The 27,999-nt window shown below is 41.1% G+C and overlaps 1 protein-coding gene across 3 annotated transcripts in view; it reads right to left on the bottom strand.

Moving 5' to 3' along the window:
• Positions 1–27,999, bottom strand: part of OGDHL (oxoglutarate dehydrogenase-like) — a 118,070-nt gene that overhangs the window by 5,362 nt on the left and 84,709 nt on the right. For all 3 annotated transcript variants that reach the window (XM_018558424.1, XM_018558423.1, XM_018558425.1), the window contains 2 exons: positions 19,502–19,629; positions 3,610–3,788 (listed from right to left, as the gene is read on the bottom strand). In XM_018558424.1, the coding sequence (XP_018413926.1) occupies positions 3,610–3,788; positions 19,502–19,629 (307 nt within the window). The remainder of the gene's footprint in view (positions 1–3,609; positions 3,789–19,501; positions 19,630–27,999) is intronic.

The raw sequence follows: 27,999 nt of genomic DNA, 5'->3' as shown, positions 1-27,999 counted from the left end.
ATTAAAGTGGAACTTTACCCATATATTTAAAATGACAACAAACACACCTTCAGAAATGTTTAGTAATGACAATCTACAAACACATACTTCTAGATAATTGCCGGCTTTGTACTCTTGCATAACTTCCACGGTCTTCTCACAGTGGCCAGGTTTACTAATGGCAGATTACTAGCTCTCCTATTACTTCCTGGATTTCTGGCACACGTGACTAGGACATGTGAACATGCACATCATCTCAGGGGAGGAAAATGCCGTTCCCTGAGACTACAGATCAGATTTCCCCAGCGATTACATGGCAAACTGAAATACGGACAACGACGTCACCGGACTCCTCCCCTTCCCTTCATTAGCCGACAGCCACTTGGGGGAAGGAGTCCGATGACGTCAATGTCCGTGACGTCACCGGATCTCCGACGGAAGACCCTGAAGCCGGCAGAGAGGTGAGTACGGATCAAAAGAACTTTGATCGATCAAAAAAATTAACGATTAATCGAGGGATTAATCTTATATATATATATGGGTTCTATTTTAGTAATATTTTATAGTTATGCAAGTAAGGGAGAACTGCTGGAGGACAAGTCAGAAACAGTTTTAAAGGGTATCTAGGGTCAAAAACAAAAAATAAATATGTATTTCTATATTAAATTTCCATAAGTTCAATACAACTTCTATCAACCATATCAGTAGAGCTGCAGCTAACGATTATTTTCATAATACAAATCCCAGCAATACATTATAGAGCACCATGTGTGGGAAAGTGCAGGCTTACCTGAGCAGTCTTCCAGCAACTTGCTTCTGAGATTGGACCTGTCTATCAGCGGCTGTCATCCCCCCACCCCTGCTCCTCCTTACTACATCTCCCCGCGTGCCTTGCCGATCGTGGATGGGCAGGAAATGTAAGGCGGGGAGGAGGTGTGGCGCGTGGATGCGAGCGGGTCTGGCAGCGGCGAGCGGAGGTGTGGCGCACAGCGTGTGGAGCTGTGAACAGGGCCAACTGATCGGAAGCCGATTAATCGATTATTGAAAAAGTTGACAACTTTTTCAATAATCGATTATAATCGATTATGTCGATTAGTTGTTGCAGCCCTACATATCAGTCTATACGTTTGTACACATACTTATTAAAGATGCCCCTAGAATGTACTTCCTCAATGCAGTGACACAATTTCACTCAGCCCTGTGAATATGCACTTCCTTTTGTCACCACTCTCACAAAGCCTGCTGTCTGAACTACTACTCAACTATTTCCCCCTCACTCATGGTGAAAACAGGAAATGCTCACAATGTAACATCATTGCTTGCTTGGAAGCAATGTATGATGGGCTATGTAGTGTTGAAAAATCAAGATTGCATTATATCAAGCAGCAGGGAAAGGGATGCAAAGTACACTCGGAATCCAGCAAGTTGTTAAAAGTGATGAGCAGACGGAAGGCAGCTCTCACTACATAAAAGGTTTTTTTTCAAGTAAGCTTTGATTGTATTATCTAAAACAACTTTAGTATGTATTCCTTTTCCAATTCTGCTGTTATTACAGGATAGGATATGCTGGGACTTTAAAACTTCTTTAACAGGAGGAGGAGGGTGGAGGATGAGGTTGTGTCTGCTAGTCTTTAGGTTACCGTGTTTTTGAAAAAAAGGTTATGGCCTTGCATATGCTGGATAAGCAAGTAAGTTTCCAGATGTGTGCTTGAGCCACACACTGCAGAAGGCGAGGCAGCCATCTTCCCTTGAAGCAAAACAGAAGGTCCAGACATAAGCTTTAGATGCACCATGACCACACACCATGCCTCTCATTTCTAGAGCAAGATGCTACAACAGCAGAATCAATGCTATAGCCATTTGCATGTGAAGCCTTTCTGACTGTACTAGCCCTAGGATTTGTCTATGAAAATTGCCATGTTTGGTCCCTTATCCCCTCTACTCTCCTTCGTCTTCTTCTTACCTCATGTAATTTGCCTGCTCTTATCTGACACTTTATTGTCAACGCCCCTCTGAAGAAGCCCGACTTGCTGGGGGGAAACGAGTTAGGGATAACGTGTTACCGGCTTCCCTCACAGCCTTGGATCTACTTGCTGAGTTTTTCAAACTTTCGGCTGGAGAACAGCACACTCCTGAGCGGATCGAGCCGGGCTTGCCCGCATACCCTAGCAGCAATTAGACCCGAGATCTGGGTGCCATTGGATATACATCCTGGAGACATCTCCTACTCTGTTTGTACTCTGCGGCCGCACTTATAGGAGACATCCCCGGACACTTTATACGAAGGAAACAACCGGCTCCATTGCAGGTTAATATCCATACAACCCTGTGAAAGAAATATGATCTCTACTGTCAAAATGAAGCGATTCCTGTGATTATAAATCACCATATGGATACATCTTGGATGTTTAATGAGAAACCAACTAACTATCCAGTGTGAGACTTAGTGTGGATCGCTACATTGAAACTACAAACGGAGTGAGTAGCCTTTGCATATTAAGATACAATTGTATCTGATCCACTCTTTAAAGTCTGATCCACATACCAATGACTGCTCGCCACCCGCCGAGGGTAATCATATTACCATCACCACTGACATTCATTTATTTGAGCTGTTGTAGGGAAGCCTCAGTCATTTTAAGGTTTTAAATGTTTGTGCTATGTGATTAAATTTTTGTATTTTTCTATAATCATTAAAATTCATTGTGATATATCTATTTGTTACTTACTTATTAGACAGCTCCATTTCTGGGATTTCTTTGCTGCTTTAGGGAATCATGTGTTCATTATGTTTTGAAACCCAGGAGCTAAGTCTATTCATCCTTTGACTTATTGTGCCACTCCTTTCCCTTGTGTGTACAATGTCCCCGGAGTCCGATTCTGACACAGCATGATCGGGTAAAGCTGCTGGTGTGCATTAAGGTGTCACTGGTACAATAAATTAGGCGAAACCCCCTCCCCCAACAGTGATATAGATAGCAGCAGATAAAACTGTGCAAATTAAAAGAAAAGGAGAGTTTGGGGTTTGGACGCAAGACAGGTAAAATGTAATTCCTAGTGGCTGCAAAGGGTAACTGCATGAGTGACATCACTCTCTATTACAAAGATCTACAAGAAAACAATTTATAACATCAGTAACCAATATAATGGCACAGTTCCTAATGCAGATTTTATGTCAGCTATGCAGATAGAATGCAGGTGTTCATAGCGCCAGCTTGGCATCACTACAGTTAAATTTGCTTCAAGCAACCAGTTCCTTGCAGATAAAAAGAACTGACTGTGTGGTAACAGGGAAAACCATAAATAATAGAGCAAGTGCTGGGCTGGAGTTAACATTTACATGAAGAATATGCATTATGGAAAGTGGAATATTTGTAAAATTTATGAAAACAAAATTTTGCATTTTAGTATACCATCACTTGTGAAAACGATCTCTTGATTATATAAATATAAATGTAGTATGAGACCTTCTTACCCACCTAAATGCAAGCCTGGATCAACAGTAAGTTTACACTGAATAATTATTCATGAAATTACACTCCTGGGGAGCAGGAGATATTAGTTAACCCTGCCTCTGTATAAATCACGCAACTGCTCAGTATGATTAACAGATGTGTTAGCAGCACTCACCATTCCTTCCATACCATGCGGTAGGAGCAAAACGATTCCATTGTGCCGTACCCACTTTGCTTGTCCTGAGCTGATAAACTGGTCAATTATGCATTGTGCTGTATTATGAAAATCGCCAAACTGAGCTTCCCACAAAACCAAGGCATTAGGACTCGCCATGGCAAAACCAAGCTCAAAGCCTGAAAGAAAACAAAAAACAAGTGATGGAGTCATTCTTAATACCTGTGCAACAATGGGCTATGAGAATCTTGTTACTATCACCCTGTTGCTAGCATCAACTTATTTGTAGGTGCTAACTAGGAGCCCCCACCTGGCTGATAAAACTAAGGATTCTTGTCAGTGATATCAATTAACATTGAAAGGACAGTCCACTAAGTTAAGTATGATTAGAAAAAGAGCCAAATAACAAAAAAACAAGATCTAGATGGATGCAGAAACTGTGCTACAGAGATACAACAGCTCTATTCCAAAAAAGATTACAAAAACAATGTCTGAGTCAACCTACCAGCGAAAACCTGGGTCGACTGACCATTTAAATGTGATCTGTCATGAAGCAAATATCACCTGTGTAATAATCCTCATATTAGATCTGCCATTTAGATCTGCAATAGTTCTGCATGGCCTAAATAGGCGAGCAGATTCAGCTTCAGTGAGATTGGCGCCACTGGTCCAGAAACAATATCCAGCCCTAGAGGAAGAATGTAGCTGGGATTTACACATAAGTATCTGGTTCTGCAAATGATTTAAGATAAGTCAAGTATTTTTTTTTCTCCCACAAATGCTGGAAACTATTTGACCTTTTTTTAAATTTATGCCATAAACACTGTAATAGAGATAAAGCCAAAGGGGGCTTTGATGTTAGCCAAGGTTCACCCTGGCCTCCTCACTAAATCACCTGACTGTACCTGGCATTTAATCTACATAGCCGCGATATTAAAAAGTAGTATGAAACTCAACTTTTTTTTATTTTTCAATAATGAACCCAGGTCAAACAAATATACATGTTACAGCAAATGTCTTTACATTTTTGCCCTAGCACTTGCAATCACTAGGTTACCGAGCAGCTGGCTCCAACTTTTGCAGCTCGGTTTCCTTTCACTTCCTGCCAAGTACAAGGTCACAAAGGAGAGCAGTCTCCAGCAGCCGCCCATCTACTAGCATGGAGACGGAAGAAGGGAGGAGTGTGGAGCCGGAAGAAAGGGAGTACCTTGCCTTGCTGTGTGCTAATAGAGGAACACGCAGCTTACAAGCACTCGCAAAGGTGAATCCATAGGACCCTGCAAGGGAAAGGAGCCACCCTAAAACAGGAGCAACATCCATTGTAAGTGATTTAATCAGCATTTTAAATAGCTAAAATTCTTTTGACTTTAATATTCCTTTAACACAAATATGTTCATAGTGCTGTGTCAGAATCATTTATATTGCTATCCGAGAGCCTGAATGCAGAATGAATTCGGGTGTGGAAGAGGGGCTGGGACTTGTCTGATTTGGACCTGCACTAGAGCCTAATGAGTTGCTGCAAAGCTACCACACTAGGCATAGTAAAGATGGATGGGTTGTGATGACAGAACAGATGAGAAACAAATTAAAGTGCACAACTATACAAGCATGCAGGCAGCATACAAGATATACTAATAATATTAAAACAATTACAATGACGTGCCAATTCTTAAAACAAGTCTGTATTCTCTCCATACTAGGCAAAGTAACAGGATTATTGTACAGCAGACCAGTACACCGGAGCCTACACACTTTCTAAGCATTACTTTAACTTTCTAAAAGCTGAGAAATCGCAGAGGACTAAGAAAACTCTTCCCTACCATGCAACAATGCCCAGGACCAAATTCTGAACTGTGAGAAGGTGGGGAAAATGCCAAGTTTGAGGCACCAGCAGCAGTATGTAAAAATGACAGGTTCGCTTTATGTGCACAACCAATAGAAATAAAATAAAAGCCATTCTGTATTGGTGTGAATAGCAGTGTGAATTCTGATTGCTATAGGCTACCAGACTTTGCAATGAAAACTTTACGTGGCATTATCACAAACCTAGATGTGATAAAATGCATAGGCAGATAGCAAGAGCCTATTGTGGAGCTTTTATATCTCCGTACAGGGCCTATCTTATGGGTCTTCGTTGCTCTCCTAAATGTTTGAAATGTGGACAGGAATCAGCAGATTTATAGCACACATTTTGGGGGTGCCCCAGCATAAAGCTTTTTTGGAACAATATTGTCCAATATGCCCAACAGAGATAGATTAATTACTTTTACCTGACTACAGCATGGGGTTTTTTTGGAATTTTAGATCTGCATGGAGTTAAAATCACTCTGGGATGTAGGATGTTACTGTCTATTATATCATTAGTGGGGAAGAAAATGATTTTGCACCAGTTGATATATCCTGAACCACCTTTTTTAATGCTCTTTTTGAGTACGTTGATGTGTGTATTTCAAACTGAGTTGAGACAACGCTTAACAAGGACACGTGAAAACAGGAAGTCTTTGGGGTCTGGGAATCATTTATTAATACATTACCAACTATTACATAAAGAAAACGTATGCAATCTTTTGTTTTGACCCCATGGTATACTAATAGGATGCTTTCTAATGACACCACGATTGAATGAAGTTTAATTGAAGGGTGGGATTTTGTACAAGTGGTTTTTCTTTTGTTTAGTTTTTTTCATTTGAGGCTGGCCAATGCTAAATATCATCTTTGAGATACGTAGGGAGTCTGCCACTCTATATAAAAATGTAAGTAGTATTAAACTCCCAACCTTTTTTTCAATAATGAATCCAGATCTAAAAAATATACATTGCCTAGCAAAGTATTTCTTTATATTTCTTGAACAAGCACTTACAGTCACCATGTTTCTAAACAGATGGACCCAAGACTCTCAGCTGAGCTTCCCTGAACTTCCTGTCCAGTACAAGATCCTAGGGGGCAGCTCAGACTCCAGGAGCTGTTCATCTACTAGCTTGGAGAAGGGTAGAGGGGAGCAGGGGAGAGCAGCTTGCTTTACAGTGTGTGGGTGTTTTATAACACCCAGTCGGAATGCGGTGCATCCCTATCTTCCCGCTGGGTGCCGGTCTGCGTCCCTTCCGATTCCCGCTGCTCTCTCCCGCCTCTGTTGGCAGAGGCAGCAGGGATCAGAGGTGACATAGAGCTGATCCAGCTGCCGGCGTCCAGCAGGGAGGAGAGAAGCTGTCAGGATGCCGCGCGGGGTGGTACGGTAGGAAAGCTTGGCTCCCATGACAGACGTAGCAGTCAGAATGGAGAGCTGATCACTGAGTGTAAATAACTGAGGAAATAGTATGCTTACTGTGTCCTCAGTTATGGATGAACAGGATGTGTTCTACATTACTTCCTGTTCATTAATGATTGTGGACATAGTAACGGATACGGGTCCGGGTCCAGAGGGTATCTGTAAATGGCACCTTTTCAGACTGGGCTAGTGTAATGAGCGGTGTGCCTCAGGGTTCTGTGCTGGGTCCCATATTGTTCAACTTATTTATTAATGAAATCGGGGAGGGTGTTAACAGCGATATTTCCGTGTTTGCGGATGACACCAAAATTGGGAGGGTAATAGACACGGACTTAGACATTATAACATTACAGGAGGACCTGGATAAAATAGGGGAGTGGGCATTAATGTGGCAGATGAGGTTTAATGTCGATAAATGCAAAGTAATGCACTTTGGAATTAAAAATAAACAAATGGGTTATACAATTATGGGTATGCCGCTAGGGAAGTCAGAAATGGAGAAGGATTTGGGGGTCATTGTAGACCACAAACTGAAAGGTAGTTTGCAGTGCCAGGCTGCTGTAAACAAAGCTAGCAGGGTTTTGTCCTGTATTAAAAAGGGGATATATTGCAGGGACAAGTCTATAATTTTGCCACTTTATAGATCATTGGTTCGACCTCATCTGGAGTACGCGGTCCAGTTCTGGTCACCAGTACTAAGAAAAGATGTCCTTGAGTTGGAAAAAGTCCAGCGGAGGGCAACCAAACTAATTAGGGGTATGGAGGACCAGAGCTACGAGACAAGGCTACTAAATTTAAACATGTTCACATTGGAGGTGAGGAGATTAAGGGGGGATATGATCTCCATGTACAAAATGTTCAATGGTGGTAGCAACATTAGCGATAAACTGTTTAAAATTAACTCCATTACAAAAACTAGAGGCCACCACCTAAAATTGGTGGAAAAAAAATTCCAGCACAAGGGGCGAAGGGGGTTCTTCACAGTAAGATCAGTTAGGGTCTGGAACTCACTGCCACAGGCGGTGATTTCAGCAAATAATGTGGAATTGTTCAAGAAACTTTTGGACGATTTCTTAAGGGACCGTAATATACAGGGGTACAGGTACTCCTAGAATGAGATCCTAATAGGTTGGACTTGATGGACTAATGTCTTTATTCAACCTCAAATACTATGTAACTATGTAACTATGATACTATGATACTATCTCCTCAGTTTATGAATGGACAGAAGCACTCGGTATAGACGAGGCTTCCTGTTCATTCATAATAGGGGCTGCAGAAAAAGAGATTTAGGACTCCTGTGTCCTTAATCTCTTTTTCTATTTTAAAAGGGGAATTTGCCAAAAGCCCCTAACTGTAAAGTAAAAAACAAATAATAAACATAAAATATAAAAATTTTAAAAAGGTTGAAGGAAAAAAAAAGAAATTTTTGGTTTCAGTTTGACCATTTTTTTAAATTTTGGTATTAGTCTAAAAATTTCATTTCGGGGCATCCCTACATACAAGGGTGGCTCTATAGAACTCTTGTTTGAGAAAGGAGCCACCCTAAAACAGGATAACAGGACCAGTGCTCAGGGGACCAGCTAACTCAGTAGGAAACTAAAACTTTTAAACATCAAAGATCAGCATTCATTGTAAGTGTTTTCATCAGCATTTGGAAACCCTTTTGACTTTAATATCACTTTAAGATCTGTATCACAGACATATTACCTGCTATAGGTTTGAGAACCAATATCCACGGCTATTTCCTTGTTGTTTTTATTGAATTAAAAAATAAAGACGCATAAGCAGAGGTTACTTTCGGTGAAGACCTCATGTTAAAATGACTAGTAGATCCAGCAATATAGACAGTTTTACTTCAAGTGTAAGAAGAAAAAAAGAAAAATTGTTCTTTTTTTAAAGAACGATGTTTAAAACTAAAAGGCTTGGCAGTGGCAATAACTTTTCATACAATTTAGCTGAATCATTTTTTGTCTTCAAAGTTTTAAATACTGTCTGATTTCAGTTACATTAAGATTATTATCCAATGGATATAAAAAATGAATGAAAGCTGAGGATGAATTTTATTATGACTAAGGTCTGCCTCAAAGTTAAATCAAGAAACCATAAGCATTACCAAAATTTAAAACACTGTGTAAAAGATGACAATACATACAAGACAACAATAGTTATTTATAATGACATGTCCTGTGAATTAGCTTTATATGAATTACATACATATTACATAAACTCATCATTTTAAACTGTGGTTTCTTGCTGGGAATATAGCAGTATCTATTTAATTAGTGCCATTTTACAAAGTGAGCAATACATGCTGGCTAGGATGACAGGCAGGGTTCTCTGCTCCTTGTTATTCCACACACACAGCCAGACACCGCTAGAAGCCATCACTAAGCTTTCAATGGCAGATGTCATGTACCTGTCATTTCTACTATTACCGGTCAAATTCCTTCTGGGAAAAGAGACCTGCAAGTGTTTATCTAACCATTGAAATGCCACAAAATTTAGTAAGCACAAAAGAATGGCTATAGGGTAGAAATGTGTAGTTCCTTTTACCTCCAGTATAATGAAAGATAGGCAAAAAGAAAAAGTAGAATATAAAAAAGAAACTCCTGTTTTGTTCGAAAAATACATAAAACTACATAAGTTCTGGAAAATGTAAAAAAATGTAAAGCTGTGTCAAACCCCTCCCCCCTCCCCAATTGCAACAGCTATAAAAAAAAATACAAATAAAACCCCCTCAAATAGTTACAAAAATCTGTGGGCTTGTGATGCGCTGGGTCCTAAATTGTCTCTCTTCCGAACTGCAGAGTGGGTGGGTCCCTATTTGCGTATCCATGTGGCTGCCTGGTGATGTGGACCCTATCCACTGGTGCGTTCCTCGTAAGTACTGAAGACTCCAAAAGTGGAATGTTATCATCATGTTGAGGGGTAGCAATAAGACCAGCCAGTGGCAGGCCTGAACTGCTGCACTGGATCACAGTTTTCTATAGCAGAAGAGTCAGCATTGAAGGGCGCAAGACAGTGGAGTCAGGAGGGGAAAAAAAAAGGGCTTTGGAGTGCATTATTTTTTTGGTGCAATGGTCTGAATTAAATTTTTGCCTGGAGTTGCCCTTTAACCAGTTGACATCCGCGGTGTTAAACCCCCTTCCCATCCAGGCCATTTTTCAGTATTCAGCGCTGCGGTACTTATAGGGGGATTATATTGTTGTATTATATTGATTGTTTGGTGAGGGGTCAGGGGGGTGCTCGCGAACGAGCACATATAGACGATCGGCGGGCTATGGAGCCGCTAATCGCCTATATGTGAAACACCTGGTAACGGGTGTGTGCAATGGTCGGGTCTTTTCCGCCCGTGAGTGCCCGCTAGGGGGCGCACGCGAGCATAAAAAAATTGCCGTCTGGAGACGGCAACCCGCAAATGCTGCAGTGCCGTCCGTCCATTTTTTTACTACGGGCGGACGGCAAGTGGTTAAAGCAGACTTTTACCCCCTTTTACTAAAAATCCCCTCAGCATGCAGCTCTACATGCTGAAATGAAATCATCTCGCATTCATTAGTAAAACCTATTTTTCTTACTTAGAATTACTGTTTTTTCACTTCCTGGTCCTCTTAGGCATTAGTGATGTAATGTGCCCAAGCATTGCATCCTGGGAAGGTAACATCAGCAGAACATTGCTGGGAAATCTAATCTGCAATCTCACAAGATCTCAGGGAAAGGCATTTTCCTTCTCTGAGACGATGTTCATGGACACATGTCCCAGAGTTCCAAGAAGCAAAGGGAGATATGTTAATCTGCCCTTCGTTAAAAAAAATGGCCACTGTGAAAAGAATGAGGAAAAAAAAAAAAGTATTCAAAGAATAAAAAGCAGGCAATTATCTATAAGTATCTGTTTGTAGATTGTCATTACTAAACATTTATAAAAGGTGCCTTTGTTTTCATTTCAAAGATATGGGTAAAGTTCCTCTTTAAGGAGAACTATGGGGAAAAGCCTTAACCCCATTGTTCTCCTTTAAAGGGACTACAATGATCTTTCAATTCCAATTTACAGTCAACCATGGATTTTAATGTTTCTAAAAAGAATTTCCCAGAATACTTGCCTCCTGCTCCTGTATTCAAATTAAAGGCAACTTTCTGCATATGGCAACATTTTACTAAACTGGAATATTCAGCTTTGATGAGACATTTCACAACTAAAGGGATGCCTGGGGTACAGTTTTTCTTGGTAAAACACAGAGATGATCACATGATTGTATCAAAGGCAGAACATCTCAGAACTCATTTTAGTGTACTAGACTGAGAAATCTCAGATCTATTAAAGTAAAATCAGTGAAGACTTCCATTATAATGTTTTACGCCTTCACAATGCATATTGTTGACTCGAGGGTAATCTGCTAAACTTAAGTTACACTTTAAATAAAAATTGCACCTAATTGTATACTTTACTCTATGCAATATACCCAGACAAAACTTGGAACCTGTGTTATGCCTGATAGACATATTGTATGCCGTAAGTTATCTGCAGCAGTTATATTTAGGGATGCACCGATACTTTTCGAGTACCAATGCCGATACTTGGCATTTTCACGAGAACTACCAGGGTTGCAGCGGTTGTAGCTGGGATCTGGCTCTGGCGCTCCACCACAGTCCTGAAATCATTAGTCTGTATTGTTTAAGAAAAACTGTCACATGACAATAAACAAAAATGTATCAGTACTCATACTTGTAAGTACTTGGGCAAGAACCAGTACTTGTAAAACTGGTATCGGTGCATCCCTTTATTTATATTTATAAAAACAAAATCGTACGTTAAAACAGAGATGTACAAATCCCAGGAGCTCTGTGTGCTCCTTACAAATGACAGCTGCCTCCTAACTTTTGAATTTTTCTCTAGTCTAGTCTTGGAGCTCGAAAAGTATCTGTACTTGTACCGAGTACAGTACTTGGTATCGGTGCATCCCTAGTTATATTATGCTGTAGATAATATTGAAGCAGGAATCCCCAAAATTATTTTAGATGTCTATGCTCCTAGTTTCAGATCTTGCTATAATACTACCTGCAATCTCAGTCTGTCCATACAATAACATGCATGTTATGAAAGCTGGTGGAAGCACTAGATGCTAAGAAATACTAACAATTTAATCTAGCATCCAAAAGCAGATTTTTTTCCTCTTCGGGTTTACGTTAATTCAAAAGTATGGGCATTACCAAGGACAAACCTCCAAAGCCTAGGGATGTACCTGAAAATTAGGAAAGTTGCCAGCTGTTATTATTGAGTAACAGTCAGTCACACCCCTCAGCACAAGAGTTCTCATACAGACATGGGGTGTGTCTGGCCAGATCTGTTACGGAATGCAGCAGTTCAAAATATGGCGCAAATTGGACTGCACAATCATATTAGGCCAACATGCACAATGGCTGTAACAGGGAAGTGGAGATGAGACCATGACAATGGAGATTGTTAGCACAATGCCTGACAGCATACTTCTGAAACAAAAAACAAACGTGAGGGCGCGAGGCTAGGGGGACTATGAAACTGGTAGTAGCACAGTGGAGAAAGTAAGAGGAAATGGTTCACTTACTTTAAGTGGGTCTCGGGACCAGATGGATGTGACAGTGTGTCCGTGTCCCCGCTGAGGCAATGTGAAGTGCCAGTGATGTGAGGACTGACGTCAGGCTGGGCTGCAGCTGCGGGTGGAGGAAATCGGGCTGTGAGATGGATGTGTCTGGGCCAGTGTCCGTGCCGTGGTGAAGATGCAGGATGGAGAATTGGCCGGGATGGTGGTGAAGTGAGGAAGGATCAGGTAGGTGAAGTAGTGGGTGGAGGCTCGGGAGCAACGCGTTTCGAGGATGTTACCTCTTTGTCAAGCTCATTAGGAATGGTGTAACGGCGGCGGGAAACCGCCGATTTAAGTGTGACAGCTGGGCGGAGTTTGGAGATGGTAGGCGGCGCCGTCGTGAGTGACAGTTGTTCGGTCTCGACGTAAGTCTGGGGATTCCGTGTGTGCCTTAGATGTGGAGATAATTGAAGGACTGTGACTAAGGAGTATAAGGGAGATGAAAATGAGAATGAAAACAATGGCTAGTTATATAATAAAAGTGTGGACAGTGGAACCCTGAGTGATTAATTAAGAGCGGCATGATACTCATTAGTATGACGAACGATCTCTCGGGTCTAGCGGGGATGAGCGGGGCATGCAATAAAAAGAGTTACAAGGTTCTGTGATGATATACAGAGGCTGTGGTTCCAGGTATTGCGTACGGATATCTGCATGGATGTGTATACAAGAAGGGGCTATTGTATGTAGATTCAAAGCTTGGGGCTTATATAAAGGATATTCTATATAGGGAGAAATCTATTAAGTATTCATAGTGTAAAGGTGAAGATTATGGGGGTGAATTAGAGCTTAGATGGTAAAAAGTATAAAAATGAATGAAACAATTTTTTAATAGATATAACTGAAATTTAAAATTGTAGAATTTAAAATATATAAGAGAGTCCATGATGCCAATGGTGGGAATTAAAATCTATAAGGGAATGAGAAAGGAAATTGGGAGATGGGGCTAGGGCACTCAAATGGTCCAGTTTCTGCGTAGGCATGCGGCTCGGACTAATAGTAGATGCCTCATGAGGGACCTGTGTTCGTGCTGATGGACACGAACATCTATAAGGGGGCGGAGCCAAATACGATCGAGTGTCTAGAGCCATAGGGCTGCAGGCGAAGTAGAACTACAGTACCCTATTCCCTTGGCCCAATCCGAGAGCGCTGTTCGTAATATTTGTATGTGACAGCATACTTCTGCGATCTCAAATGAGCTTTAACTAGTCGTGGTAAAAACCTTATTGAAGTACACATGGCGTACATGGTTTTCTTCTCCGCTGCATTTACCAGAAATTCCTGGCTGTTTTATATAGCAGCTATAATTGCTGTTGCTGCTGTCAGAAAAAGAACTGTCTAAACCCCTGGTACTCAACGCCTGGCCCACTGTCTCTCTTGTCTGCTGGGCCTGGCTATTGATGCTAATGCTGGGGACGAGGGGGTTTGATTGCATTCACTGACACAAACACCAATGTCCAAATGCAGGATTTAGGCCTGGTTCACACCTAGACGACTTATCGCGCGGTCATGCAAAACACAGATTCTCATTCAGGTCAATGGAGGCTGTTCATACCTTTGCGTTACGTCGCGCGGCTAAAATTGAATTCGACATGTTTTATCGTGTGGAAAAAATTTCTATACGCACACAAAAATTAGCACATTTTAATAGATGCCCGCTTTTCTGTGTGTTTGCAGCTACAACCACAGACGTTTGGGGACAGAACACGCTGAAATTGGCCAGAAAATTGCACATGTACTTTTTGCTGCATTAAGTATTTTTATGCCCGCGTACAAACACGCAGGTGTGAACGAGCTCCATAAGAATGTATTGCTTTTTGTGTTTTGCACGTTTCCGCAGAAAACGCTAATGTGTGAATGGAGCCTTAGAGATGCATAGCAACCTTAATATTATTTTGTATTCATTCTGTTCCATCATATGCAGATGAACTCTTTCTTCCCGATTATTTTGTTTATGTATTTATACCATTTATTTTTAACCTTTTTTCTATATATTTATTTTAGGGTTTTTTTTTCTTTGCCATGCATTATACCAAAATCATAATTTTATTGTCATTTTAAATAGGATAACTTACAGAATAAAAAAAAGGCTTGTTTGCTCTGAAAAAAACTAAATAGATAACTTTGCTATCTTAAGTACTTGCCAAATAAACCTATGCCATAAATGTAAACAAACATTGCCCTGGTCCATAGCGGGTGTACAGGTATGATAGCAGGAGTGGGTAAAGCGATGACTTATTTCAGGTATCAAGACCTCTGCTCCTCACCACTGCTCCTACTGTGAATGTCTTTACCCAGAGACTTTGGGATACAGCAGATTTACAGTATATGCAAGAAGACAGTATTTTAGTCACATACAACTGGACTTGTTTTGTAACATTGAAAATGTTTCACCATTTATACAAATGGCACCCTCAATTAAAATAAATGTAACATATCTCAGTGTATTATCCAGTGTCAGCAAAGGCAGCAAACATATTTTTCAACATGTGGACTATTTCAGGGCAGGCAGGCAGGCAGGCAGGGCAGTAAACAGGTCCTGGCAGGCAGTCCCGTTCACATCTAATTACCCCCCGATTCTAGCCAGGCTCTAGAAAACCAAACTGACCAGGGTTCTGGTTTGGTGCACCTGAACGCGGTGGATTGGGGGTAATCTGATGTAAACAGACACATGTTTGTTTAATCTGACTCCCCATAGACCAACATGGGTCCGGTAATGTCAGTTATTTCCTCCTTTGCAAGAGGAAAAAAACTGGACGGACATGGATGTCACAATGGGGCCTTACAAGGTTCATAAACAGTAGCTTACACACCTTTTGGTTGGATGTACCCAAAGTGTTTTTAACAAAGTTAAACTGAAAGTTCAGTTGGACTTTAAAATCTCCTACTTCTTATCTAGCCTATTCTCTAGCAGCAAAAACAGCATACATGGACTACAATATTTTGCCCTCTGTTTTCCTATATGTATATTTGTAGCACATAATATATCCTAACTCCAAAGGGTATACAAAGTGAAATTTCCCCTGGCAGCATTTAATCCAAGTGTAAATTTATCTTCAGTATTATGATCTCATTTGTGAAGATTGGGAGACATGGCTGAGAAGCTTGCAATATGACTAATTTGTTGAAGGTTTATCTGCACATATGTTGCTTTTTAGTCAAGCATAGTGATAAATGTAAAACGTTCAAGGTGAACTTTTCTTTTCTGCTACAGTGAAACACACAAGTAGGCTTACCCAATATGTCAGAAAAAACTGCAATATGATGAATAAACTGCATTAACCCTTAGCAACCAGATTTTATTTTATCACATTCAGATCAGTTAAGATAATATATCTAAATTTTCTAACATGTTTTTTCTACCTCAAGCAGCATATTTGTTCCTAATAAGTGAATAAACATTACTGAAGCCATTCAATCAGTCTGACCAAACAGGAAACAAGCATATTCATATTACAGGTTAGCACTGACAGCCATCATGTTTCTCTCTATACAGAAAACATGTATGGAGAGAGTCAATTGTTCAAAAACGTTCAGTACAGAACTTTAAATTGAGCAATCAGTTAAAAATAAAAAAAACAAACATCACCATATATCCAAGATGTGATATAGTTGACATAATTTATGATATCCCTGTAAAAAAAGAAACAAAAAACAAAAAACACCAGGATTTTTGCCTTACCTGTAAAATCCATTTCTTGGAGTACATCACAGGACACAGGGAGTTAATTCTGAAATCGATGGGGCTGTTAGGACAGCCCTATATAAACTCTCCCACTCCAAGGCTGCCTCAGTTTTGTAGCAGGCAGTACCAAAGAGGCGAGGTAAGAGTGTCAGAGGAGGGAAGGTGTAGATGGGGTGAACTGACTCACGGAGTCACCAGGGCACCCAATGGGAAAGCACGGGGATTCCTAGTCCTGGCAATAAACTTATTCAGTCTGTAGTTGAACCTGGATGCCAGGAGGTCCATATCTGCCATCCCCAACCTGAGACAAAAGGTTCTAAAAACACATCTGGGTTAAGGGACCATTCTCCGGAATCCAGATGCTGACAACTGAGAAAGTCTGTTTGCCAATTTTCACACCTGGGATTTGAACAGTGAACAGGGCTAGGAGGTAATGTTCTCCCCCAAGTCAGAATCAGATCTGCTTCTCTCTGAGCTTCACAACTTCTGGTGCCTCGCTGAAGGTTGATATAAGCCATTGTTTGGTGCTGTCTAACTGAATCCTGGTCAGTTGGCCCTGTAACTGCGGGATCCAGCGTTAAAGGGAAAACTGAAAGGCCCCGAGCTACAGGATGTTGATCAGCAGTCAAGACTCCTCTTCCAACCAGATTCCTTGAAGCAAGAGGTTCCCCAGGACTCCTCCCCAACCTGACAAGCTGGCATCCATCATGACCACCTTTTAGATTATAGGGGGAAAGGATTTCCCTGATTGCAGTGGCGGGTTGTAAATCCACTAAGCCAGGGCAACCTGGTCTTTTGGACAAGCAGATGTGGAGGTCCAGGACCGAACCTGCTTGTCTCACGTCGCCAGAATGCTGAACGGCAGCAGCCTGAATTGAAACTGTAAAAAGGACACTGCCTTGAAAGGGCCACCATCAGGCTGACTGCCTTCATGAAAACGCGAACAGTCAGATGACTCCTGGACTGTAAGTTGTAAACATGGGAGCAGAGACATAAGATCTTTTCCAGGGGAAGGAAGACCATGTCCAAAACAAGGCCCAGGTACTCCAAGTGAGGGTGCTCAAGCAACAACTTGTGGAGATTCATGACCCATCCAAGGCTCTGCAGGATTTATTGTTATCATCTGATGAATGTTGGATGATAAGGCTTGCACCCACTATTCTGAGGAGATGGTCATCCAAGTAGCCTACTATGGGAATTACCCTGACACTGAAGTTGAGCCAGAACAGGGGCCAGAACTTTGGTAAAGGCTCGAGGCACAATTGACATCTCCACCCCGCACTGCCTCCTGTGACAGATCAGGATGGAGAGCGGTATGGGGGAGATTGTATCTTTAGTATCTCTCCAGCCTGACTTGGTGCAGGGGAGGAGTCAGCTGTCACACTAGACCGAGCTTTCCACTGCCCGCTCAGCCTCCTGTGAAAGCAAGTCAGGATGGAGAGTGGGTACAAGCAGCCAGCGATCAGCTGGTTGCTGATTGTAAATATTTGAGGACATAGTATGTTTACTGTGTCCCCAATTATGAATGAACAGGAAGTGTTGTACATCACTTCCTGTTCATTCATGATTGTGGATATAGTAAAGATACTATCTCCACAAGTTATAAATGAACAGGGACACTCAGTATAGAGGATTCCTGTTCATTCATAACAGGGGCTGCAGAATAAGAGATTGAGCACTCTGTGCCCTCAATCTCTTTTTCTATTTTAAAAGGAAAATATCAGGGATCTGTTTCCCAGAAAAGGAAAATATCAAGGATCTTGATTTCCCAGAGCCCCCGACAGTAAAGTTCAAAAATAAAAATATTTTTAAAAAACCCAAAAATAAAAAATAAAAAGTTTAGAAAATAATATAAAGAAAATATTTAAAAAGAAAATAATTTTCAGTTTGAGAATTCATTTTTTTCAGTTTCGTTTTCAAAATGTCATTTCGGTGAACCTCTAGTTGCAGCAGCAACATGTTTTCAGCTTTATGCATGCCCTGGCTTAGGAAAATGCAATGTACAATATCGCAGAGAGACGCTGCGCTACAGGTTGCCAATGGAAACAGGAAATTATTCTAAATTCAAACATACAGAGGCAACGTGAGCCAAGCCCAAGCCATAAGTTAACCCTTAAGAGGATAAGAGGCTGCTACACTGGACACCTACAACAGGGCCTAGCCCTAGTTTACCTGAGCTTCAGCAGCAGTGACCAAATGGGAGCACTACCAGTGGCAATACCATCTGAAGGGGCTGCACCAAAATGGACTATGGCCCTGGACCTGTTTAGAACCCTGCAGCAACATACGTTCTACACAAAGTGCCAAATTGAGTGCCCCAAGCACATGACAGGTCACCCCTCCCTTTAACTTCTATTGGGGTACAGTCAGCCCTGGCTCTGCCGAAAAAAGAAAAACAATCCACATAGCTGCTGTTAGGTGCTGCAGTGGCTGTGAGCAGCTTAAGGAAACTTGCTAGAAAGGTCTCAGGGAAGGCATCCACTGCCTGAGGACACTAGAAAAAAAAATTGAGGTAGGCTCGGAGTAGGTGTTATACAGAGCTAACAGCTTTGATATGCTAGTGTCTAATCACCTGAAGGCAGCTACATAGTTCATCAGAATTAACTCACTCTGTCCTGTCATGAGAGGGGGAGAGAGTGTGAAGTGGCCTAGTTGTGGGTGCTGGCCTTGTAGCCTAGAAGAAGCCTGCGCGAGTGGGGAACATGTCTAGGGCTAGGTAGCCTAGCTCTAAAATGAGAATTGCAGGAGCAGCCCCACTGCAAGGGAATATTTTATTTTCCTGGGATAGGTTTTAATTGTGCATGGTAGAAGTTATTAGGTGAGGAAAGTTTAGTGCATTGCACACTGTCATTAACATTTTTTAAATTGACATATGGATTGAACGTTTTTTTAATACTAGAATTTTTAAGCACAATAGCACCATTGGCCATAGTATTCACTTTGTAAGGATTTTGTCATAGATAGGATTTTGTCATAGATAGGATTGTGGTTAACCCTGTGGTTTTGGCTTAGGTCTGGGTTGAGGGACCGAGGTTCATAATTAGGGGCTAGGTTGCAATGAAGGGTAACTATGTACTTGGTGTTTGTTTTCAGGGTGTGCCAAATATGTATTGAAAATTCAACTGTGCATTTCTTACTGCTGAAAATGTATGTAATGAAAAACACTGCTCAAAACAACAGTTTTTCAGAAGCTGGAAACATAGTACACACTTGGTGGTCTCTAAGGATTCTTGAGGAAATTGGGCGCTATACATTTCTCATTACAAGATTAAATACTTTGTATGATGGCCATGGCAAGAAGTACAGCAGGATGGTATGACTTACCCAGGACTCCATATTCAGACAGGGAGCTGTTACACACAGTGTATGGAGCTTGGTCTGGCCACAGGTGATTCATTGGGACACATGTCCGGCGGTCTACATCCTGATCATGCAAAACGTGATGGCGATGGCTTACAAAAAAGAAAAAGAAAAATAGCACGGTCAATGTATGGACCTTCAATACTACGGAGACATCTTTGATTGCAACAATATATACAAATACATACATCTGCTGCTCATTATTGTTAGACCCATTATGAACTCTTGTAATCATTTACCTTCCAGAAAAATACATCCTAAACAAAACTCATGTTTAAAAAGTTAGTCTAAGCAAAATCAATATTTCAGTTTTGTGTTAATACCAATGACTTCTTATATCGGACACGTGCAAAGATATAATTTCCCCACCTGACTTCCCAAACTCAATCAACAGCCAAAACCAGTACAAGAGGGCCTCTGAACATTTTGAACTACTTATCTATTTTACACAACAAAGAATGCAGAAGGCACTTTAATAGCTGCAGCAAGACGGAGACTCCATGGTGGGAGAGGTGGAAGGAGCTGAAGATGCCAGTGGGATCAAATTATATGTTTCAAGTGATCTAAACCTTTTTAGTATGACACCTGAAAAACAGATGTAGGCATTCAGACAACCACTGGTTATTTAAAGCAGGTATAATTTACTAACAAGTTGGTACCAGGATTTGAAAACATAAAAAATATTCTTCCAGTAAACATCACCAATAGCCTGTCTTTGACCTGGCGTTGCTATATTTGTGTTGACTCCTGTATCAGGGAAGTGGCAAAGGAAGGAGTACAACTTGCTGGTGGGTGAGCTTTGAGAAGGCACAGTCACTTTACTTTAAAGAGAGACTGCCAATTTCCCATTCAAAAGTAAACCTTAAAAACATTTTCCTCTTATTTGTTACCTTTTGGGCTGTAAAGTATACTATTAAAAGAATTGTATTATAACTGCTGAATAAGTGCAAACAAAATCCTATTGACCTTTTAAGGAATTTAGAGCTACCCTGTGTCTTCTTCACATTTCCTGTGTTATCTCATATATTCTACTTAGTCCTTCCAGTTGCTATCTTAGACTACAAAATGACTAGCCTTTATTTTGCAGATATCTGAGGATAGAAATAGTTGAGTAGATTAGCAAAGGACACCTGCAAGGCATGACACCCTTCAGTCCACAAAAATGCTACGTGTTAAGACCACAACAGAGCTTAAGTGCATTTCTGGCAGGTCAATGGGATTTTTTCTGTACCTGCAAGGTCTTGGAAGGGATAAAACATGGGAAAGATGCATCTATTGCAGCGTATATCAGCTTTAACTTCAAAACAAGGAGAGGTTAGTTGAGTTGGTTTATGTATGCTCTTTGGGCAGATGTAAAAAGTACCAAACTGGGATGAAGGCAAAGGCAGACTCAGACCACACTGACAGGATTATAAACATCCGCTGGGAATAAAAGGACTGGAATCCATAGGTGGACAAGGTCAGTCTAAACAGTTACCCCCATAAAATGGTGATGATGAAGTTTAAATTCTGTAATTTCCACACGGCTTAAACTTTAATACTACACATTCTCATGTGACACCCAAATGTATTAGACATTTACAGAATAGTGACCATATTTATTGTGCAAAAAATTTCTAAAAACAAAGAATTCAAAAGAGAACTGCACATTTATTTCAAATCTGTCTGTAGGTTCTCAACAACAATCTTCTTGGTCAATGTTATTGTATTAGCTCTTTCATGAATTCACATTTATTTTCTAGTAATATTTCTGTGACCTTTATAAACCCCACCACACTGAAGCTTTTAATATAGTATTGCAAACCCATTAAGAATAAAAATATGCCCGAAAACAAAATCAGAGTATAAATGACATCAGTAATGAGATTATTAAATGTAAAGCATGAAAAATAAATGCTAAATTCTACTACTTACATACCATACTAAGCAGATAATCCTACTTAAATGTGGAACTAATGTATTTTTTAATAATATGTTTTATATTTATTAATGTGCCTGTGAACCACCTAATGTAAATACCTAATATGTGTTAAAACTAGGGATCCACAGCCAAGGTCTGATACTTTTTCTGCTCCACGACTAGACTAGAGAAAAACTCAAAAAAATTAGGAGGCAGCTGTCATTTTTAAGGAGTATTGGCTACGGGGCTCCAGGGATTTGTGCATCCCTGTTTTAATGTATGACTTGTTTTACATACATACTAAGCCAAATCATTGGATTCAGGTGTTCCAATCACCTCCATGGCCACAGGTGTATAAAATCAAGCACCTAGGCATGCCGACTGGGTTGCCACCTGTGCAATAAGTCCATCCGTGAAATTTCCTTGCTACTAAATATTCCATGGTCAACTTTTAGTTGTATTATAACAAAGTGGAAGCAACTGGGAACAACAGCAACTCAGCCACGAAGTGGTAGGCCATGTAAAATGACAGAGCGGGGTCAGTGCATGCTGAGGCGCACAGAAGTCGCCAACTGTCTGCAGAGTCAATAGCTACAGAACTCCAAACTTCGTGTGACCTTCAGATTGGCACAACCACAGTGCGTAGAGAGCTTCATGGAATGGGTTTCCATGGCCGAGCAGCGGCATCCGAACCTTACATCACCAAGTGCAATGCAAAGCATCGGATGCCGTGGTGTAAAGCACGCCGCCACTGGACTCTGGAGAAGTGGAGACGTGTTCTCTGGAGTGACGAATCACTCCTCTCTGTCTGGCAATCCGATGGATGTGTCTGGGTTTGGCGGTTGCCAGGAGAACGGTACTTACCTGACTGCATTATGTCACGTGTAAAGTTTGGTGAAGGGGGGATTATGGTGTGGGGTTGTTTTTCGGCCTGCACAGAGTCCTGACCTCAACCCCTTTAGACAGCTTTGGGATGAATTAAAGCGTAGACTGCGAGCCAGGCCTTCTCGTCCAACATCAGTACCTGACCTCACAAATGCGCTTCTGGAAGAATGGTCAAACATTCCCATAAACACACTCCTAAACCTTGTGGACAATCTTCCCAGAAGAGTTGAAGCTTTTATAGCTGCAAAGATAGATAGATAGATAGATAGATAGATAGATAGATAGATAGATAGATAGATAGATAGATAGATAGATAGATATACACGCATACATATACATTAGGGCTGCAGCTAACGATTATTTACATAATCGGTTAGACGATTATTAACTTTGATTAACCGGATAGGATAGAAAAAATAATACCGCCATTTATTTAAAATAAAATACACAAATGCAGCTTTACAGACAAAGTTTACTTCAGAATAAAACGGTATGCACATTGTTTGCAATCGCACTGCACTGGAACGCAGGGCATTGCAGTACCGTGCATTACAGTGCGGGCGATCAAACACTGCGGACGGGAGGTGCATTTGGGATCCATTGAATGAATTGCACCGCAACGCACTTCCTGCAGCAACATTTGCCAGGCCAAAACTGAAAATTACTTTTCCCACCATAAATGTCTAAATTAAAATAATAAAAAAAATGACAACTTAATTTCAGCCATTTGTATTTTGTTTTAGATAAGAGTGTAAAAAGGTTAGAACTTTTCACTTTTTTATTGCTGACTGTCTTCCCATTTGGGAGATGTTTCTCTAGGGTAAAGTCCCCATATAATGTGAATTGTAAAACTGCAAGCCAATATATTTAAAACACACCCACATTTTTTTTTCCTATTTTAGTTTATTTAAAGTGACATTAAAAGCAAAAATGTTTTTGCCTCAACACAACGTTAATGAAAGCACTTAATCTCTTAATCCCATCATCTTCTTCTTTCCTGTCGTTTTCAGCCTACTCTCCAGCTCTGTGGCGAGTCTCCGATCCAGCGCTGACTCCTCTGTAATTGCTGGCGCTTCCTTCCCCACCGTGTCTGCATGCGGGCGCACACGTCCATAGACTTACCCTGTGTCTCTCCTCGCGTCCCGGCCGAAAATGTGAACTGCGCATGCGCCCACCCCCAGATGCTTTGTGGCCGCCCGAGCGGTTTCACATTTTCAGACGGGAGCGCGCAGGGAAGATACAGGTAAGTTTAAACCGCTGTTAAAGTTGCTTGCTAGCAGTAGATCTGTGCAAAAAAAGCTGAGGGTTTAGAAACCCTTTAGCTTTATTTATTTTTGTTAGTATTTTAATTTTTATTTATTTGTTTTTATTTTTTACATTTTTTAGTCTTTTTTTCATTTTAGTTTATTTAACTTTATCTTTTTAAACTTTTTTTTTTTTTTACTTTATTGCTGGGAGCAAAAGCCAGCCTGCTATTGGATATTTCAAATTGCAACAGCCAATAGCAGGCTGGCTATTGTACCCGCCTGCTGTCAATCAGCAGAGGAGGGACTCGAAGGAGAAAGTTCTCCACCAGGTCCTCATCTGCTGATTGACAGCAGGCAGTGTGCGGGTGTGATAGCCAGCCTGCTATTGCATTTGAAAATATCCAATAGCAGGCTGGGTATGGTTTCCAGCCTCTAGTTTGCAACGGAAGCATGGGGGTGGGGCTAATGCGACATGGGGGGCAGAACGGCGTCGGGGAAGAGGAGACACGGGTGGCTGCTGAGGTAGGGGGGCAGTGGGGGATTGCAGAGCCACAGCGGTCTCTCCCCCCCCTGGTTCTGGCTGCAGTGGTCTGTGTCCCCACTGCCTCTGCCCACACTGGCGGGGAGAGCAGCGGAGATTGAAAAGGAAACAGGAAACAGACCTCTGCAACTATATATAACACCTGATGAAGTATCTAATAATATAAAATTATTAAACTGTCAATAGCCAGATACAATGTGATCATTGCCTTGGCTTTACGTTATTAAGGGGGAGCTGAAGAACAGCATTATACTATTCCAGGCAAGAAACAGGTACTTTATTTTTGATTTTTGAGTGCCAACGTGTACCCCCATTCATTCACCTGTAGTATGTATTGTGCAAACAGGTCTAATCTAATGAGAATAAAAGCTAGACCCAGACACTCTGTAAAACACTTCACTGACACTAGTATTTAATTAACAGCAGACCCAGTGCCATATTGCAAGCATATTGCATGGTCCCTTACAAGGCTTGCTATGGGTATATGAAAGCTGAGGATTTTTCCAGCACACCTCCTGCCAGAGCTCAGAAGCTCAGAAGGTTCATTAATCAGCATTAGAATGGGACACAGAGGTACATTATGAAAACAGAGATGACTGAAGCAATTACTGTAATCCATTAACTCTCTGAGTAATGAGTTAGGCTAACTGACTGAATCACACCAATATGTTCAGCTCTGAGAGCGCCCATGCAAAATGGACTATTACACTGATAATACCTATTATGTGGATTACTTGCTCCAGAGCTGCCAGTGTCAAAGCAAAAGTAATGGTCTCCATGCACCCTCCTTTGCTGTAATGTATGTCAGGGAGAAATTGCACGCTCATTCATGTGCCAATTAATAGTGTAATTAAAACCAGGTGGCAAGGTACAGGTTAAGTAAATTATAGGCAGACCTCTGCCCATCAGACAATTCTCAGTCATAAACAAAATAGATTTGTAATTACCATTTATGTAATGCAACACAGCAGCTAAATGCTCCGCTGCTTTGAAGTGCTATGACATTGTCAGTATTTCGGTTTGCTTTGGAACATATGCATTCAGTCACACCCAATGTAACGAGGAGAATCATTGTCAGAAGGACTGTTGTGAGAACATTTAAAATATAACAATAGCCCATAACAGTCAGACTGAACAATGAACTGGAAAATGGAAGTCTGAATATGATTGGTTGCTGTGGAACAATACAGAAATATCTTCTGGAGACTTTAAGCCCTCATTCACACAAAGGGTTTTGTAGCGCTTTTTCTGCTAAAAAAAAAACAGGCCAAAAAAGCCCCCCATTCATTTTAATAGTCATGTTCACATCTGAGCATCCTGTCGTCTGTAGAAAAACACCCATCTCTTGAAAAAAGTACATGAGTTTTTTATTTGCAGATTCTGTACTCCATGGCCCCATAAACTTCAATGGAAATGGGCAAAAAGGCACATTTGCTGCATTTTGAATGTGTAAATCGCGTGTTTGCCCATTGATTTCAGCGTATCACAATCTGCTCATAAATATGTGTGTGAAAATCTGCAAAGACACGCAAAATTGCACAAAAATGTATATTTCATGTTACTCAGGTGTGAATGAAGGCTTAAAGTGACATTAAACCCTCAGATGTTTCCTTCTCTTTGCTGATCTTCTTTTAAATCTGTATCTGTTCTCATGCTGGGCAGAACTTCTGTTTTGCAGCAGACTGCGTTCTCTGGAATGGATACATGGTGTCTGTGTGCAGGTTCACAACCTGAGCCAGCACTACAGGAAGAGGCACTCAGCTGCAAAGGGAAGTTCTCCCTCAGCATGAGAAGAGAGAAGGATTTAACACGAAGAGCAGCAAAGAGAAGGGAAACTACCATGGATTACAGTAAGGCACACATTACAGTATTGGTTTATGTTAACAAATCTGAGGGTTTAATGTCACTTTAAGTGGAACTTATGTAGATATAACATACAAAACGTAACGTATCCCTGTATACATTAATACATAATTAAATGTAGGGATGCACCGACACCGATACTGTATATGTAATCACCCAAATGCTCCCAATACTTCCTGATACCATAACTTCTTGTATGAGGAAGCTGGGCGGAAAGTCATTACACACCTACCGGCTTCCTGATTGGAAAGGAAGCCGGCTCCATGCTCTCTCGACACAGCCGTTAAGAGGAAGATCTCCCTCTGACCGGAAGTTATTGTATCGGAGCAAAGTATTGGAGCATTTATCTGAGTACGAGCACTCACCCAAATATTCGGTATCAGCACCGATACTGATACTAGTATCGGTGCATCCCTAATGGGGGGAATTTATCGAAACTGGAGCAGATTTGCACTGCAACCAATCAACATCTCTGTCTCATTTTCAAATCTTACCTGAGCAAACTGAAGAGAGATGCTGATTGGTTACCCCTGGTCATTTCTTCATGTGATTGAAGTAGTTTTTCCTCATCTTACAACAGTAGGATTACAATGCTGGGATTAACCATGTGATTATAGCAGACAGACCCTCCCACTTATCACGCAGGAAGAAGAGCATGACTGGAATGAATATGTTCATAACCTTAGTACAGAAATAGGTTGGAGTCCACAATGAAGATTTCTATATACATTGCAATTAAGGATGCATCAGTATCAGTGGCGATAATGGGCATTTGTACGATAAGATCCAGCATCAGAAACTCGTGTTTTACTGCAGCAGAAATCCCTAATCTGGCGTTTTCAAGTGGCCGCTGTCACCGATTCAAGTTAATGATCAGGTGACAGCAGTTGCATGTAAACGCCTGCACAATGCATGTAATGGTATGTGATATTATTACATGCGGTTAGAGAACACTCTCCTAGGATGCACACTTGATGCATCCAGGGAGAGTGATTGATTCCTAACTGAATGTAAACATATCACGTATCATTACATGCGGTGTGCAGGCGTTTACATGCAACTGCTGTCACCTGATCATTAACTTAGGTGACAGCTGCCACTTGTAAACGCCAATTTAGGGATTTCTGCTACAGGAAAATGCAAGTTCCTGACGCAGAAATGCCTAATTGCACCTAAAATAGAGGTGTGAATGTAGCCTAATACACTTCCTCCCCCCCTCCCCCATACACATGAAAACACACACCCCAGTCCGTGCCCTTTTATCAGGTGGTTGATTAGTATGGTCTGCAGACCTTACCAATCAATCCTGCACAATCCTTTCGGCCAGCGTTCACTGAAAGAGCGCTGGCCGAAAGGATTATTTTTTCATTATTTTTAAAAAGTGAAAACTGCCCCCCCACACACACATATTATTAGACATGTGCAAAGACTAAAAATTCATTTCAGATGAAATGAACGAAAACTAGAAAAGTTTTCATTTTTTTCATCAAGCAAAACACATTTTTATGCTATTTTGGATTCAGCAATTGGCGTGTTCTGGAGGCAGGACGCATTACGTCATATAACACCGCCCGTGTTGGGCGCCGCCATCTTGGTGTATATCTAGGTATACACCAAGATGGTGGGGCCAATATCGGTGTGTGACGTCACCTGACGCCACGCATGCATGGCGTCATGCAACGTCATGCTTCCCGCCTCCAAGATGGTGGCATGTATTCACAGAACACACAGGTGGCCAACATGGCCGGCGCACATTCTCAAATTATTACGTGCCGGAATACATTTTTCGTATATTCAGACATATAGTAATTCATTAATTTACATGTATTCTGGGTTTTGTGTTCCGTTTTCTATTTTTACTTTTCTAGATGCACTTACTTGAAAAAAGGGGTCGGCATGACAACCTGACACTTTATTTTTATAGACTCTATTTTAGTTTGACATTTATTGTTTACCTTCTGTTGTTTTATTTAATAAGAATACTTATATTGTGCCTACAAGTTTAATACCTTTGAATAAAAGTTTT

Source organism: Nanorana parkeri, unplaced genomic scaffold, assembly GCF_000935625.1.
Source record: "Nanorana parkeri isolate BGI_ZX_2015 unplaced genomic scaffold, ASM93562v1 scaffold338, whole genome shotgun sequence".
NCBI lineage: Eukaryota > Metazoa > Chordata > Amphibia > Anura > Dicroglossidae > Nanorana > Nanorana parkeri.
Note: the sequence above shows the minus strand (reverse complement) of the source record. Positions and strands in the feature narration are given on the sequence as shown.